Source organism: Lathamus discolor, chromosome 6 (genome assembly GCF_037157495.1).
Source record: "Lathamus discolor isolate bLatDis1 chromosome 6, bLatDis1.hap1, whole genome shotgun sequence".
NCBI classification, from domain to species: Eukaryota; Metazoa; Chordata; class Aves; order Psittaciformes; family Psittacidae; genus Lathamus; species Lathamus discolor.
Genome location: NC_088889.1, coordinates 10710133 through 10728304, shown reverse-complemented (window position 1 = coordinate 10728304; position 18172 = coordinate 10710133). Strand labels below are relative to the sequence as shown.

Here is an 18172-nt window from a genome sequence, read left to right as displayed (position 1 = left end):
TACTAGTTCCCATTGTCTTATCAACAATGGTTGAAATTGTATTTAAATTGGGATCCCCTAATAACTGCTCAAAGAACAGTTATTAGCTTTCAGTAATCATCACTTTTTGAGAGGCTGTCACACAGACTTCTTTTACGGCAAGTTTGCTCCTCATGCATAAGAGAAGCCTGTTTTAGTATTAATGTTTTGCCAGCCATAACTACAGAATTATTGCACTATTTTATGTTGAAAAGGACTTCTGGAGACTATTTGGTCCAACTAGCCATTCAAAGCAGGATCAATCTCAAAATTTTGTACTTTAGGATCTTGGCACAAGCTAATATCTTCTACAAACTATTTCTAATAATGGAAACAGAAAATATAAACCAAGGAAAGCGGTATTGCTCATTCTGTATCAAAACCAAATCCCATTCTTTTAGCAACAATCTCATACTTCTAGAGTCTGAATTAGCACAGATTTTTCACAACATGCAATCCACGTGCTTTAAGAGAGCATCCACAGAGATTCTACTCTTTACTAGCAAACATGATTTTGTGCACAGAGATAGGTAAAAACCAACATTAAAAGACTGCTCTACCAGACTTGGAGGTCTAGAGGTCTACACCAATAGCACAACAAGCAGTGAGAGCACAGATATCCTTTGTCATTACTCTACATCTCTTACTCTGTGGCAAAATACACTGAGACAGCAGTAGCTACACAAACTCAAAGTAAGTCCAATGACAACTTTCTAAGTAATAGAGCGTAACATAGCAGTAATATAGCAACTATGCATGCAATTCAGAGGTCCAGAAGCAAGAGTCCAAGCTAGGATAGTAAAAAGACCCTTCAGAAAACAAAAGATGCCAGAAAACCACGATAGTGGAGAACAGCTGCTGCTCAGACCACTCAGAATATAATGAAAATCTCATATTCTGAAATAAGATATCTATGCTTAATGTGCAAAAGTGTTCCTCTTTCAGGACTCAGGCAACTAGCACTATACTGGTAGCACCTGAAATAGTAAAGGATGGATAAATAAACTTTTTTTGAGAGAGTAGTCAGGCAATACCCACAAGATAATTAAACCCTGGAGTTGCTTCACTGGAAAGTCTTGGCTTGGTTCACCCTCAGCATGAGGGAAAATACAATTACCAGAGAAAAAGCATGATCTAGCACAATAAGGAATAGTGGCAAAACCAGCTGAGAAATGCCAGCCTCTTCGGATCCTCTGCTGTTCTGAAATACCATCAGAAGACTTTGGTATCAAAAGGAAGGAAGAGGGTATCATTTTCTGTTATGGAAGGGAAATAAGGAAAAACCTTCATTCTCTTTTTTCTGCTTAACACATCACTTTGGCAATTTCCAGTAAGCATCTGCATCATGAGATCTCGTAAGTAGGAAAAGCCAGCACTCAAAACAAATGGCTGACTCCTAACACACATAAGATATTTTACAAACTATTTCTTTTGCACCTGTAGCAGATCCAGATCTACACCCTCACACTTGAGGGGAATGGCTTACAATGCATGTGAACATAAACAAAGAGATACATTAGATAACTCCCCTACACACTTGTTCTGACTTCACCCACATGTTCAGCAGCAGCCTGAAATGGATGGGTTGGGATTCTCACTTGGACAAGCAGAATCTGCTGGATGCACAGGCTGATGCTAACTTCCTTCCAGCAGGTGACACACAAGGTTAATGTGGAGTCTTCTGCTTACTGTGATTAGTCTCCCTTATTGTTTTGGCCTGCAGTTTCACAGGGCAGGGAAAAAGTTATGGATTTTGATCCACCCTAAAAGGGATGACTGCTGCAAACTGACACACTGATGTCAGCTGGGAACAGATAAAAAGCCTGTTATTGCATTAGGAGATTTGGGAGATTTTGTGTCCTAAGACACAGGACTCCTCTGGCCTCACCTGTGAGAGGGAGAAGCAACTGGAAAAGTTTGAGTGAAAGAAGTGGGCCACCTCAAAAGGCTATCATAAGCTACTTTTTATCTTAGAATATGGCATTCCCAAGCTAGAAAAGCCTAAGAATTAGCCCTTGTAACTGCAATGCCCAAGGAAAACCAGATCCCTACTGAGAAGTTCACCTGAGTAACCTGATCTAATTTGGCCTGCTCCAAGCAGGGGCTTAGACCAGATGACCTCCAGAAGTCCATTCAAGCTATGTTATTCCACGATCCCTTCACTAATGAAGCCTAGATTTCGGTATAGCAAAGGTTCTTGCCTGTAAGCACCAACAGTACTCCTGGGATGCCATGGTTTACAGCTGAGTGTAGTAGCATCCAGAATTGAGGCTGTGAATTGGGAAGGCAATTCACAGCTAAGGCACCACAGCTATGCTTAAGGCTGGCTGATGGGTGACTTCAAGACTTTGAAGCAACTGAACTACAAAAGCAGCAGGACAAGGATCTGCAACATCAGCTGCCTATTGTACTATTTCACAAAGAGAAAAATTAAGCTTCATTATCCCATTTCCTATTGCAAATCTCCACAATGCAATGACCTTTTGAAAAGCATTAGCAGGTCTTGCAAAGCATAAGCAATTAACACAATATCAGGTAATCACAAGCTACAGTCAACGTCTAATGGAGTCAACACTACAGATCAAATTAAATGGTTAAAGAAAAGCTTCTGGCCACACTTCCTTTATAGAAGAGATGTCCACACAACTGACCGCAACAGTGCTGCACAAGCTAGCTTTAGAGTAGCAAACTGATTACTTTGACAACAGGGAATGACAGCAGTTTGTTAATGTATCTTAGTTAAAAGTCAAGGCTACCTATGTGCGTTAGCATCTGCTCGGTAAAACTGATGACAGCAAGACAACTCTTTGTACATAACACCCTTTCGGCAACAGGAAATAAGTCTGTGTTACTAAATTACTGTGGTTTGAAATTTCCAGCAACAAATCTGAAAAATTTCACACAAGATTAGAGTTGCAGCTAACTTTATGTCATTAGCTTCAGCAATTTAAACCAGACACGGCAGCCAAGACAACTGCACCAGAGACAGGTCAAACATTAAGACGGGGATCAGGAGAGGAACACATCAAAAAATCTGTTCAAGAGGTGGTTCCCCTGGATTAGTGTGAAATGAACCACCAACAAAAAGATTGATTAAGCCATTTTCAAAACAGATTTAAACAACACCAAAAGTGCTTGTTTCCATGAATGGGCTCAGTCTGGAAGGGATTTGCATAAGTGACAAGAATAACCTGGGTTCATTCACAGTTGTAACTTCTGCTCAGGACAGCCTGCGGCCAAAAAGTGCAGAAAACTCAGCTTCAAAAACCAGACAGCAAATGCTCCAGTTAAAACATAAGCCATTTTGGAAGTAAAAGCAGCCTGGTATTTATCTGGGGAGAGTCTGAGTTAAATATCTCAAATGTTACAGGATACGGTGCAGTTAGAGCAGAGATTCCTGACTGCAGCATCAGCAATGCAGAGCCACGTGGGTGTTTTTATGCTATATGGGTGTTTCCATGCTATGCATCTCCACGTTTAGACTTCACAAGAGCTCATTAACCTAGGTGTAATAATGAATTGGAACTACCTTGCTGTAGTTTTGTAGCACTGAACTTTAGCTGGTAATACTTCCAGGTGGTTTGCAAGGGCTATGCTATTCTGCTTTTTTGCTACTCTGCTCAGGTTTAGCCAGACTGGCACCACATCTAAGCTCATAACTCCAGCTTCAATATCTTCAGACTGCGTTCCCTAGTTGCTGCTGAGCTCACATATGCCTGAAATTTCCCAGCACACAGCCAGCTAACAAGACTAATGAGGATTATTAGCTCAGGCCATGGACACTGTATGCAACTGGCTGTAGTGCTTACAAGACTGAGCTACGCTAGCATGGAGCAAAGTCATGTTCACAGTTGCACTGCAGCCAATACCCACCACAAGGATAACCTGCAATCTGAACAATCCAAGTGAGAGCTAACTACATTTTTCCATACAACATTTTGGCCTCCCTCTAAAGAAGCATTATTTCCTCACTCTAAACCTGTTTTAAACAAAACAGGACAGATTAATGTTTAGCTAACCAATAATTTCACCCCAGAGCAGTAACAGAAAGCAGTTAACATCACCAGAATTATGAGGTGCATTTGCCCAAACAAGCATTTTTTATCATGTTGAGTAATTTTTAAATAAAAGCAATTTTCAGTCACCAATATGAATAGCTTTAATGTTTCTAAAACACCCATCAGTTGTACAGGGAGCAGCTTGAAGGTTTAGGAAGAAGAAAGGAAGCACATTTACTAGCACGCTAAGAATCTACTGGGAACTTACGGTTCAATGCTGACCGGTGTGGCTTCCCCCACTACTGTAAGAACAGGAGGGGTAACTTCCGAACTGTCTGCAAGGAAAAGAAAAACTGCTCAGACAGCTCATCTTCATACCTGAAATACCTTGTTCACACAGCTTATAAATCTAATCAGAGCTATCAATCTCTCAAAAAAGGTACCCATACGCTAAAGGGCTTTAAGATGACCAAGAACTTACCTTCCAGTCACTATCTACATCTTAGTAATAACTATTTGCTGTCCCCTCAGTTCAAAGCACTGAGAATCTTGTTAGAGGAACTGCCTTTTCCATTCCTAAGAACGTCAGCAGGGGATGTTGCAGATCACTTGTGAATGCATTTTACCATATGCTCCGATGAAAGCAACACTGCATTTCCTCCATCCTAGTTCCCCAGACTATCATGAAGAAGCCACAGTTCCACATAACCACACTTCTTAAAGTCATGATCTTCCTCCTATAACTCCACAGTTGCTAATCACAAATTAGCCAAGAAAGAAAGGATAAAGTGGAACTTACTTGATCTAAGCAGAGTTCTGTGAGCACTTTTAGGAGTCATCGGAGGTGGAACAGAATGACCACTTGAAGAGAGGATAGCATTAAAATATAGCCCAGATCCTTCTCTTACTGGACTAAGAATTGGTGGGGGAGTGTAAGGAGGTAGCTCAAAGTTCCTATCAGAAGGATGATCTGCCAGACGGACAGGTGACCGTAAATGGCTCTGATATGGAGTAATGTTAGAATAAACAGGTGGTGCAATGAAGGTGCCAGCTTTTGGTGGAATGAAGAGGGGCTCAGGTCGGGGCCTCTGCTTTGGTTTCCGGGCAAAGCCCTCTGCTTCATCCTTTGGAACAGCATCTTCATGCTATTAGAAAAAAAATTACATTCTTAGTGTCATTTTAAAACCTCAGGTCTTTTGAAAAACTGCAGTGAGATGATGACTTTCTTTCATGGCAGCTCAAAGTCTGGATAGGACAGTTGAAGGGTGTCTCAACAGTTAGCACAAGAGGGAGGAAGATAATGGGGAATGGAATGGACACAGGAATATTAGGTAGCAATTCTAGCTCTGAGTGCTTATAAAGTTATATTTTACAAGAACTACATATGTGTCTTGTCCAACCTAGTGACCTGATGGTAGCTTTAAAAGAGGACACAGAAGTATAGTAGATCCTCAGTACAGATACAGGCTAACACAAAATGGTGATAAGAAATCTTCATTTTGGATTTTATTCAGATACAGAGATAAGTGCGCTACTCACAATTTATTATCATCTCTGTATGTAAGGAGGAAGCAGTCTTTATTCAGACAATTTATTCTAGTGTTATTGACCATCTGGCTTTATCACTGCTTAACAGTGGTGCATGGCTAGGCTGTACTAGCATTAGCCGTAGGTAGGCCATGAAAGAGCTGGTGATGTCCAAATATATAGCAATATTACAATGGCAAAAATCCACAGTCCCCAGACTACATCCATTCCAAGTTCAAGCCTTGAGATCAAACAACTTTAATAGAAAAGCTTAGGGATAAAAACTACATCGTTAAATCTACAGATCTGGGTCATCCTTGGTTTCTTAGTCTATCCATACCTGATTTGAGGTTTCCATGTTAGTATTACGATTAGATCGCCTCCGAGTGACTATCACAGAAGGCTTGCGTTCACAAGGAGCTCGATCATTTGTTTGGCCTCTCTGGAGCTTTCCATCCTCAGACTTTTCTTTTCCAAGGTTCTGCAAGTCAATTTTTCTCACTGGCACAGACACAGGAATGATAAGAGGCACAATGCTGTTATCCTCTCGGGCTCTTTTGGGAGCTGGTGAAGAACTGGCAAATTCCACCACACTTTTTGCAGCTGTAGGTCCTGGAGCTGCTATCAGCACACTCTTCTCTTCTGAAGTATCTGCTTCCTGAGAAGAAAAACAGATTCCTTAAAAGTTCTGCAGTACCTACATAATAGATCAGAGAGTATCTCACTTTGAGCGTATATCAAGTTTCTCAATGCAACCTGCAAGCTGAAATGGATTTAGAAAAGAATTATTCGAGGAAAAAGAATACTTGAGGATTGCCTGAAGTCTCAACTGCTAAAATATTTGTATACATCATCCTTCAGTCTCGCTTCACTACCTGTGGTTTGACATTTTATTTTCCAGATGAACTTGTGCCCTGCCAGATAACTTCCAGCAAAGTTTCTTCAGTTTTAGTAATGATCAAAAGCCGCAGGTTATTAATTTCAAATATTGGACTTCGGTTCCAGGAAAGACTGAACCATGATAATCTTCATTAAATCTCTCATACAAAAAATTGAGCTACGTTTTTGCCGCATTTTTTTTCTCATTTACATCACAGAAGCAACTTTCGTTATTAAAACTGAAGCCTTTGAGTTTTGTTTGCTTGAGCCTGAAGGACTTTTGCTCAGCAGAATCAACAAGGCATACCTGCAAGCCAGCACTTTATACACTGGTATTACAGCTTCCATGGTTCTGCTTTCTTTTACACTCATGGAAACCCCATAAAATTGAGCTCCAAGGAGACGGGAGTGAAGGATGAGTTACTGAATAAACACACAGTTACCGTAACACCAAATGGCTTCATGCACTGTTAGGTCACTGATTTCTAGTCCTTCAAATGACTATCTACCTGTTAATTCCATTCTTCATTCAAAAGCATTTGCAAGGTCACTTAAAAGCTACATGTTAAAGTACAACTTTCCAAACCACCTGTTTTCAGCCTTCTTAAACTCTGAAGAAGTGCAATCTAGAAGCCATAGAAGATGCTCCTTTTGATGTTTCAGATCTTCTCTCCAACTTTGAGCTCTGTTTGGAAAGCCTTTAGATAGTTAGGTATGCAAAGTTATCAAAGCCACCATTCAGAGCAGCCCTGCGGAGAAGAACTTTGGGGTGCTGGTCGATAAGAAAACAAACATGACCCAGCTTCAGTGTGTGCTTGCAGCCCAGAAAGCCAACCGTATCCTGGGCTGCATCAAAAGAAACGTGACCAGCAGGTCGAAGGAGGTGATCCTGCCCCTCTACTCTGCTCTTGTGAGACCTCACCTGGAGTATTGTGTGCAGTTCTGGTGTCCTCAACATAAAAAGGACATGGAATTGTTGGAGCAAGTCCAGAGGAGGGCCACGAGGATGATCAGGGGACTGGAGCACCTCCTGTATGAAGATAGGCTGAGAAAGTTGGGGCTGTTCAGCCTGGAGAAGAGAAGGCTGTGTGGAGACCTCATAGCAGCCTCCCAGTACCTGAAGGGGACCTATAGGGATGCTGGGGAGGGACTCTTCGTCAGGGACCGTAGTGACAGGACAAGGGGTAAAGGGTTAAAACTTAAACAGGGGAAGTTTAGATTGGATATAAGGAAGAAATTCTTTCCTGTTAGGGTGGTGAGGCACTAGAATGGGTTGCCCAGGGAGGCTGTGAGTGCTCCATCCCTGGCAGTGTTCAAGGCCAGGTTGGATGAGGCCTTGGGTGAGATGGTTTAGTGTGAGGCGTCCCTGCTCATGGCAGGAGGGTTGGAAGTAGATGATCTTGAGGTCCTTTCCAACCCTAGCTATTCTATGATCTACTAAGGCATCTCTCTCTACCTGAATGGCTAAGTTTTGTAGGTGGAAACCAAGGCGCATTCTCTCTCAGGTATGACAAAGAGGTCTCTTATCTGAACTTACAAAGTTTTGCAGAGATTTACTTAAGATCTCAAAAAGAATCCATTGTGTGCCACTAAGAATACTAACCTTGATTTAAAAGCTAGCATAAGAAGGTTCTGTCAAGTATTCAGACACCACCACCCCTGCCCCCCCCCCCCCCCCAGTCATTTAATTGTGGTCACAGATCATGAAAGCTGACTTCACTGATGAGAGAACATGCTCCAGCTGGCCCAGGAAGAGTTAGCCCATAATAGCTAGAAGGACACTAGACTGAAGTCTGACTTTGATAGTATATTTATATTGAGGGAAGCACAACTGTGTTGTCACAAGATGTGTCAGTCAGAGCCTGGAGTTAGTGCTCTGGCTACTCTCCAAATAAGAGTCCTGGTATTTTTTTGTTGCTTTAAGATCAAGAGTCCACTCTGAAGCACTAAGCCTTCAAAAAAAACTAGGTGCCAAGCTTGAGCAAATAAAATCAATCATATCAAGAAGATTTAAGACTGCCTCCTTCCATGACCTTTATTAAAGTAAGACTAAGAGTACACAGAAAGGTTTATCCCATAAGTGGCACTGCAGTTTGTAAGTCTGACTGCTTCTTCACAAAGACTGGAGATATCTGCCCCCACCACACAATGATAAAACATACAACTGAAAAGTCACAACTGGCATCATCTGCCCCAGGCTCCATTGCAGAAGGAATTAATGAGCTCTGAGGACTTCCCTTCACTCCAGGCTGGTGATACACACCTGTACGTTCCCATAAGACTACTGATTCTGAATTTGGATGACATTCATCATGCTGACAGGTATGTTACTAGGGTCACTGCTACCTCTGGACAGTAAGGGGCTCTTGTAAATTGTTGTAGCCTCCCTCCACCACTCTTGGAAAGACAAACTAAGGATGCCTTTTTAAACATACAAACAGGCTGGAATCAGATGTATACTTCCACAAGTCTGGCCCATATGGCTTCATGCTGCTGTACGTGGGCCTCCATTCATCAGGGAAATTTATGCTGAGGTCTGAGGTCTCCTAGCAGTGAGTTTCACAGCGTTTTGCACCACTGGTTAGACCAGTGCATTCATAGTACATTCTTTAGACCACTGCCTAGTGTAGCTGTTTCTAGTGCAAGCACTCCAACATACTTTCTGGGTACCTGAGAGAACAACAGCAATCAAACAAGTAATGGCAGTATGAATGTGTGAACAAGCACCAAATCTGACCGATCTACAAACCTCAGATACTTCCTATGTGCAGGTCAAGAGACATGAACTAATTTCTTGACTACAAGGAGGAAATTCTGGCAGCTAGTCACACAAGAGATGTCACATTTCTCTGGCTCTATGATCAGTTAACCATGCTCCTTTTAATTTTCAAGACTGGGAGGTAACCAGCAAAGGACTCTCTTCCTTAATGATGGGAAAGATGATCCCTTCTAGAGAAGGAGACCTAAACAGTAGCAGAGATAAGAGAGAAGGCACCACTGGGAACTTAATCTAAATAGTTAAGACATCCTTAAAGATGCTGTGGTCCACGCTACAGCTTTTCTGTTCATGAAAGATGGCACATACCTAATTTTACTAAGAGGGGACATGACCGATATTGGAATTAAACTATTTGTTTCAGATCCCTAAATAGTTTCTCAACTGTTTGATTACACTCAGAGGTAAGCAGAAAGAAGTCACCAAACAATGGATAGGACAATCCTTTGCAGAACTGCTGGGGATTTTCAGCTAGCTCAGCATCTCTCTTGCAGAATCCAAGGCTTGAGGGCTGCTGGATAATTTCCATGAAGTACAACTTGTTGCACTTCTATTTAGAATCTTGCATAGGTACAAGGGATGAACTAGTGATCTGGAGTCCTCCAAGACGTCCACAGAAACCCAGTCATTCTGGCACGGATCCTGTTTATCCCTCAAGTGGTTTCTAAACTTGTTTAGATTTCACAGAGAAAAGCCAATTGGGACAGCTGGTAGAAATGCTCCAAGGCCACTGCTGTGATCAGACAAGAAACCACACCAGCCTTTTCAAAACACTTGTCCATACAGCACTCTCTGACAGCATTCTGCATCACCTTGCTAACAGTAAAAGCAGCTTCTCTCTGCAGTCAAACAGAAGGGTGTCCATGAAGGAAGGTGAGTCCAGAACTGTAATTCTACAAATATTCCTCCTCCTCCCCCCCTCTACCCTTCCCCTTATGTGTGTGGCAGCTGATGCCTTGCCCTGTGCCAGGGGAAAGAGGCCACGTCACTAAACCGTCTTTCTTCCTTCCATTAAGTATTTAAATCCAGACACCCTTTGAATATCATTTTAGATCTGAGAAAAGTTTTCTGCATTATCAAAGAAAACAAACTACACCATGTTTATACATACAACATTTTGTGTGAAATGAAGCCATAAAACCAAGAGCTGGGAATTTGCTGCAGAGCCTATAAGCAGCTGTAAGTTTGCACCACCTGAAAAAGGCAGGCACAGTACAATGGGCAGCTCTGGTGCAAAGCATCAGTTGTGATGCTACATGTAGACATATGCTGCTGTCCAAACAGCAACACACCAACATTGGAACATTCAAACAACTGGTTCAAATTATTAATGCATTGTCTGTCATTAATAATTTAACCCTACGGCTGCCTTACATGTTCTTCACAAAACCTATGCTAGAGATGGCTTCTAGGTTGTTTGTAACAGAAAGACACTGATAAAGAGAAGCAGACCAGTCTCCTCCAGTAAGTATGTTTTCTTTTTCTCCCTTACATGTCAGCCACCCCTTAAGCATGTAAAATCCATCAGACCTCAGGGAAGAATTTTATCGTCTCTCAAAACATCCTCCTGAAAGCCTGAGATTGAAACATAAAGAGTTCTTTTGCTAGTGCCATCATGGAAGCAAACAAGCTGCTTGTGTAACTGCAAAGAACAAAAGAGCATCTGTCAAAACACTTCTGTTCAGTCTTTACATTATGAACCAAGCTGCAAGCAGACATGCCTTCCAAAGGCCAATTTCTTGCTTCACCTCCCAGGGCCTTTTCCTAGATGCTCTATTTAGTTTCTTGCCATCCTGTTGGCAATCAGACTGCAATGTGAATTATAGGCCTTCCTGAAGTGCCCAGGAGAGTATGAGTAAATTGCTCACGCTGCTACCTACTACTAGTTTTCTATCAAATCTGCTTGTTCAACTGGAGTTAGAGCAAAAAGGATTGAAGACAGCATCAACAGTCACTTGTTGCTGTCTGCTGTGCAAGAGATGGACTAGGCTATGGATATTTGCCTCACTGTTTCTTAGGTCAGTTCTTTCACTCAAAAATCATGTCCCTTTAAGGAAGGGATTGGAAAAAATGGCCACAAACAGACTAGGAAACAAACGATGACAAGAACAAGACAGGGAATAAAATTGCCTTCCCTTTGTTGTCTGACTGGGCAGAAACTCAAGTGCCAAAACTATAGGTAAAAGTATGCTCATGCTCTAACACCCATACTTCATCAGCCTCTGGCAACAAAGCTCCCAAAGAAAAGTGAATCTTTCTACTCCTAGGAGGCACTCAATAAAAGATAAAAGAAAAAACACAATATAAAAAGAAAACATCAAAAACCCTCCACCCAAGTAAAAAAATCCACCACTTCTCTCCCCCTAATTATGAGTCTAATTAATTTTGAACCTTGTCATTTGCCACATGGAACACATACTGTACAGTTCAGACTGATGGGACACCAAAAGGATAAGAGTAGTGAATTAACTTATCAGCCAGCACTAAGCTTCTTCCCCACCTAGCCCTACGGAAGGTCTACAGGCAGCCTTTGTCCTCAGGTTACCAATCTATATAATTCACTGCATGTCATTCTCAAATAGGATAGCATAGACAGACCTTTATCACTCTGGGTACAACTTCTTCATCCAAGTGAGGCTTCTTCAGGCTTTTAGTATTTGCAAAATATTGAACACAAATTGCATTCTGTAATTTTTAAATAGCACAGTTTAGAACCACTTCAACTGCTAAAACTGGAAAACTGGCAGGTAAACAGCAGTCTTTTAACATAAAAGAGAATGTTAATTCTGTTCTCTCAGGTGAACTGCGCATACTCAAAATACTTGTACTCTCAAATCCTGATCAGCTTGAGGCCTAAGCTGAAAGCATTCATTTCTGAAGTTCTGGGCTAGAATTACATTCAGTATTGGTGAAATAAAACTGCCCTTAGGTGGTTTCACTGCACTAGATCTCTATTGTCCCGCATCTATGAATTACAGTAGTTGAACTTGCATACCAGCACTCCAGAGCTGCCCTTGCTGTACCACAACACTTCCTGCATCAAGATACTACCCTATCCTGCCTACACACCTAAATTACTTTAATTTCAGCTCTATTTTGTACTCTAAACCATACTATATTAGTAAGAATGCACACCTTACCTTTACATTCTGAAGAGAAGCCAGCTCAACAGCTTTTTGAGCCAAAGTTAACAAATTGGCTTCTTGAGAAACACGCCGTCTCCGTCGTGTACTCTGGATGACACCACCTCTGACACCCTGAAAATCATTAGTTCTCTGAGTGTTTTCTTCAGCTGCTGCTGCCTGTTTCTCTCCATCTCTACCATTCTGAGCTGTGGTTTGCCTGTCTGTTTCCATCTGGCACAGCTCACTATTGACCAGGACATCCTTCTGCCCCATATCCAGTCTCTTGGGGTGCAAATAGTTGCTTTTGTTGTGGGCCAGTGATTCAGGTGGCTGCTGTAATGGGACCTCTTGCTGATGTGTTTGCCAGTGATGCAGAAATAAATTGCTAGGTTGTTCTTCTGACTGCTTGGAAGCCAACACTTCTCCTGCAGAGGTCAGCAGGACACCTTCTTTGGAGAGTCGCCGTGACCTTCTTGGAAAGGGAATCTGGGTCTGAGGTAGCACAGTCTGTTGGGTCTGCTCTGTTAGAGCCTTGAATAGTTCCTGGTTCCTCTCTGTTTGCTGAAACTGGTGTGCCATCATGTGATGCTGAGGTGCTGCAGCTGCCACATGAGGCTGTGCTATGGAAGTAGTCTGCTGCAGGCTGAAGGCTTGTGCAGCAGCCTGTTGCTGCTGCTGTTGAGGATAAAAATTTTCAAACAGTTGTAGTTGGGGAAGAGCTTGCTGTTTTTGCTGAGCAGTAAATGCTGGACTGGAAGAAGCTGGGGCTTCTTGAAAGACGTGTAACAATTCAGGAAGACCTTGCTTTTGGCCTTGGTGACCAAATGCAAGTTGGAAAGGCTGTAACGGCAGACTCTGATTCTGCTGCTGCTGTTTCTGCATCTGATGAAAAGAATTCATTTGAGCTTGCTGCCTAACTAGGGCTTGCTGTTCCAGCTGAGCCTTCTGGGACATCATCTGCTGGACAGCATCTCCATACAAGTCCAGCTGTGACACAAACACACCTTTCTCTTGATTTCTTTTAAGGGCTTCTGCATGGCCGTAGAAGCCTGGGGCACCAGCATTGGAGTGGGGTCCTTTTGGGTTGCCTCCAAAAACCATACCATGGTTCCACATAGAAGGAGGAGATTGCCAGTGGCCATCACCCCTCTCTGGCAAACGATTTCCCATTAGGGAATTCTGCCATTTGACAGCTGTTACTGCCTGGGGCATCATCATTGATTCTCCCCTGTCTTGATTGTAAACGGAGTTCATCAAAGCAATATTGGTGGGGGCACTTGTTAATCCTCCTGCATGAGAAATCTCCACAGTTTGAGAGACCGGTATATTCCCTCCATGGCCATAGTACTGTCCTTCCTTCAGTGGCTGCTGAGGTTCTTTTGATGACACAGCTATTTCCTGCTCATTAAAATAGGCAATTCGTTTCCCAGTCCTTTTGCTTGAAGACTTTTGCTGAGCCTGAAGATTCATGGTTCAGTCTATTCTCCCAGCTGCACACACTGTATTTACAATCCACCCACCCCTGAGGTGGGGGGAGGAAAGGCACAGAATTCTCTCTTTTCCATTCAGTTTTAGTAATAAAGGGCAGGAAAGCAGTCCAGAGGAAAGTGCCTCATTTCCTTTTTCTTCACGTGTTTCTCCCACTTCTTTTCACTCTTACGCTTCGTGGTTGAGAGGCCAATATGGTCCACTTAGTTACAGGTCCTGAAATAGAGAAGCAATTGCAATGAATCAGACATAACTGGCATATAAACACGATAAGCTACAATGTGTCTGTCCCATTTCCCATGACAATGAAGATCAGGATGATATATGTAAGAAATAACAGATCTGACCTACTAGAATGTTAAAACAAAACAAGTTTAACCAAACAGATATCACACTGTATTTGTATGATGCAACTCCTAACAGCACACAGACTTCTGAGTCATCACTCAAGCTCATCCTGAAGGTTTTTTTCTCAAACCCCCTCTCGTTTCGCCTATTACTTCTGTGTCGTTCTCTAGCCAGAATAACCTGGTTTTAATCTGAACTCAGAAACGCAAACCAAAAGAACCCTCATGACCCGCCAAAAGAAAAATAACATGTCAGGCCGCATTTCCCAAAGACATTTAAAATGCACGCATGCACATGAATGAAGCCAAACATGCAACAAGACGCTGGATTTGGTGTTTTGAAGGAAAGGATCAGGTGGCAGCCCATCATTCACAGCCCCTCCCCAGTCATAACAGTTGCTCTGCAATTAAGAACTGCCTACCACGCACCCGAGCACTGAAGATGAGGCCTGGCTCAAGCTGTTGCCCTCTCAGATGCTTCCTTCAACAGCTGAAAGCAGCTGCTCCTGCTCAGGTCACACTCATGGGAAAAGTAGTTCAGGCAGATTGTCACAGCTGCTCTCACGACACCAGCAAGTATCTGCACCTCTCAGACACCAGCAAGTATCTGCTGGTGCACAGCTACAAACGTAACAGGAGAAAGCCTTTCTGGAACATGCAGTCTAGGACAACGCTACCCTCCTCTTCCACTGAGAACAGCTATCCACAAACTCAGGCTTTAAAAGCCTAGTTTGCAGGATTAAGGTTTAATGTGTTAAAACATACACTGCTATTTCTATAAGGACACCTAAAACTAAGATTCTTAAAAGGTTTTACATTAAATTCTTAATGATGTTAAGGATAACAGGAAGGGATTCTACAGGTACGTAGCAAACAAAAAACAGACTAGGGACAACATAGGCCCCCTGAGGAAGCTCTCGGGAGAACTGGCTACACAGGATTTGGAGAAGGCTGAGGTTCTGAATGACTTCTTTGCCTCGGTCTTCACTGGCAAAGGCTCTGACTGCACCACCCAGTTCTTAGAAGGCAGACGCAGGGACTGTGAGAATGAAGACCTTGGGCCCACTGTAGCAGAGGATCTGGTTCGAGACCATCTTAAAAATCTGAACGCGCACAAGTCCATGGGACCTGATGGAATCCACCCGCGGGTCCTGAAGGAGCTGGCGAATGAAGTTGCTAAGCCACTGGCCATCATATTTGAAAAATCATGGCAGTCAGGTGAAGTTCCCGATGACTGGAAAAAGGGAAATATAACCCCCATTTTCAAGAAGGGGAAAATGGAAGACACACGGAATTACAGACCAGTCAGTCTCACCTCTGTGCCTGGTAAAATCTTGGAGCACATTCTCCTGGATGGCATGCTAAGGTACATGAAAAACAACAAGGTGCTTGGTGGCAGCCAGCATGGCTTCACTAAGGGGAAATCCTGCCTGACCAATTTGGTGGCCTTCTATGATGGGGCTACAGAATTGATGGATAAGGGTAAAGCAGTTGATGTCATCTACCTGGACTTGTGCAAAGCGTTTGACACTGTCCCACACGACATCCTTCTCTCTAAATTGGAGAGATACCAATTTGATGGATGGACCACTCGGTGGATAAAGAACTGGCTGGATGGCCGCCACACAAAGAGTTGTGGTCAATGGCTCAATGTCTGGCTGGAGACCAGTAACGAGTGGTGTCCCTCAGAGATTGGTGTTGGGACTGGTCTTGTTTAACATCTTCATCGCTGACATGGACAGTGGGATTGAATGCACCCTCAGCAAGTTTGCCGATGACACCAAGCTGTGTGGTCCGGTTGATATGCTGGAGGGAAGGGATGCCATCCAGAGGGACCTTGACACGCTTGTAAGGTGGGCTGATGCCAACCTTATGAAGTTCAACCACGACAAGTGCAAGGTCCTACACCTGGGTCGGAGCAATCCCAGGCACAGCTACAGATTGGGCAAAGAAGAGATTCAGAGCAGCCCTGCAGAGAAGGACTTGGGGGTGCTGGTCGATGAGAAAATGAACATGAGCCGGCAGTGTGCTCTCGCAGCCCAGAAAGCCAACCGTATCCTGGGCTGCATCAAAAGGAGCATGACCAGCAGGTCGAAGGAGGTGATCCTGCCCCTCTACTCTGCTCTTGTGAGACCTCACCTGGAGTATTATGTGCAGTTCTGGTGTCCTCAACATAAGAAGGAAATGGAACTGCTGGAACAAGTCCAGAGGGCCACGAGGATGATAAGGGGACTGGAGCACCTCCTGTATGAAGACAGGCTGAGGAAGTTGGGGCTGTTCAGCCTGGAGAAGAGAAAGCTGCATGGAGACCTCATAGCAGCCTTCCAGTACCTGAAGGGGACCTATAGGGATGCTGGGGAGGGACTCTTCGTCAGGGACCGTAGTGACAGGACAAGGGGTAATGGGTTAAAACTTAAACAGGGGAAATTTAGATTGGATATAAGGAGGAAATTCTTTCCTGTTAGGGTGGTGAGGCACTGGAATGGGTTGCCCAGGGAGGTTGTGAGTGCTCCATCCCTGGCAATGTTCAAGGCCAGGTTGGATGAAGCCTTGTGTGGGATGGTTTAGTGTGAGGTGTCCCTGTCCATGGCAGGGGGGTTGGAACTAGATGATCTTGAGGTCCTTTCCAACCCTAACTAGTCTATGATTCTATGATTCTAAGTTAGAGCATCTTTATTACTATCTCTTTTCAATACTCACCCTGTTCCACTTCAAATCACACTGCTAATGTATTTCAGAAAGGTTTCAATAAATTGTTAAAAACCTATTCTTGCTGCGTCCCTTCTGCTATAAAATCAAGTTTCTCTTGAGTGAAGCAGGTAAGACTAACACCCATATCTCCTCCAATAAAACCTGCAATCCATTTATCTCTCTCTATAAAATGAAAAATAATAAACCAAAAGCATACAGCACATTGCAGATCTGTAACTGAAGCTTCCTCTAAACGGATATGGCTACAGTGCAGATTTTAATACCAAGGTGGGGTTGGGAGCATGAGGAGGAGGAAAAGCCAAAGCGTTTAAATGAACTTACGCAACTTCCACCTCAGAGGCCAAGCTTGGCTTCAGTGCTACTGGAACCATGGGCCTGTGTTTCAGAGCGTGACTCACTTCCTCAGGCTGTTACATAGCTGTTCCCTCTGCATTGCTTCCCACTTTGCCCTGGCTACAAACCATGGATCTCTGCCACCCTCTATCATGGAGCCAGGGCGTTCTACCTCCTCCAAGCACAGCATCTCAGCTCATTTTCCAGTCCTCTCTGAACAGAACAAAAATAACTGTAGGAGAAATTATGGTCACGTGAGATGGAAAATTCTGTATAAACTGCAACTAGTACACAAATGAGGATTTCATAAAGTTTTTCCTATTATCAAAACTTCACTAGGAGAGGAAAAACATCCTACTGTAGGAAACTTAAATCCCTGGTAGCAAAAATGTAGAGGTGGAAAGGTTGCTATGTGCCCCTCAGGAGCATTAATGTTACACTCTCTCCTTGCTTTCTGCAGCACTGCCATAAATAGAAACCACAATACCTGAGGTAATATGACTTAAAAGGGGTTTCTGACAGTATCTTCCTTTTTCTGAAATCATCACAAGCTATTTTTCTCTCCAAACCAGACAACCTTGTAACATTTTTCTTCCATTGATGCTTCTGCATGCCTTTATTATTGATCAGTCGCATGATTCTGATAAAAAGAATGCAAGTTTTTCTGTATATCGGAAGATACTGCTGCTAGATCAAATTTAAACTTAAAACTGCCCAAACGCTGACATCCCACTTCAAGAGCCCTTGGTTTAACCCTTCTAAAAAACACAAGAACAGCTGATGCTGTTCTTAATAGTGGTGACTGAGATTTGCAACTACCACGCACAAGTATCCACACACACAAGTATATAGAGAAAGGGCTCTGAGGTTAGCAAGGAAGCATTGCATTAGCACAGCTCTTCAAACGTCCACTTGTGTGGACAGCGGCTCTCTTTCTTCCATTACTAGATAAGAAGCCACCAGCATTGC

General features: G+C 43.1%; 1 protein-coding gene across 6 annotated transcripts in view; it reads right to left on the bottom strand.

Moving 5' to 3' along the window:
• Positions 1–18172, bottom strand: part of MIDEAS (mitotic deacetylase associated SANT domain protein) — a 63838-nt gene that overhangs the window by 18741 nt on the left and 26925 nt on the right. For all 6 annotated transcript variants that reach the window (XM_065685327.1, XM_065685330.1, XM_065685325.1 and 3 more), the window contains 4 exons: positions 12339–14027; positions 5884–6201; positions 4816–5161; positions 4285–4351 (listed from right to left, as the gene is read on the bottom strand). In XM_065685327.1, coding sequence (XP_065541399.1) covers positions 4285–4351; positions 4816–5161; positions 5884–6201; positions 12339–13793 — 2186 coding nt within the window. In that variant the 5' untranslated portion in view covers positions 13794–14027. The remainder of the gene's footprint in view (positions 1–4284; positions 4352–4815; positions 5162–5883; positions 6202–12338; positions 14028–18172) is intronic.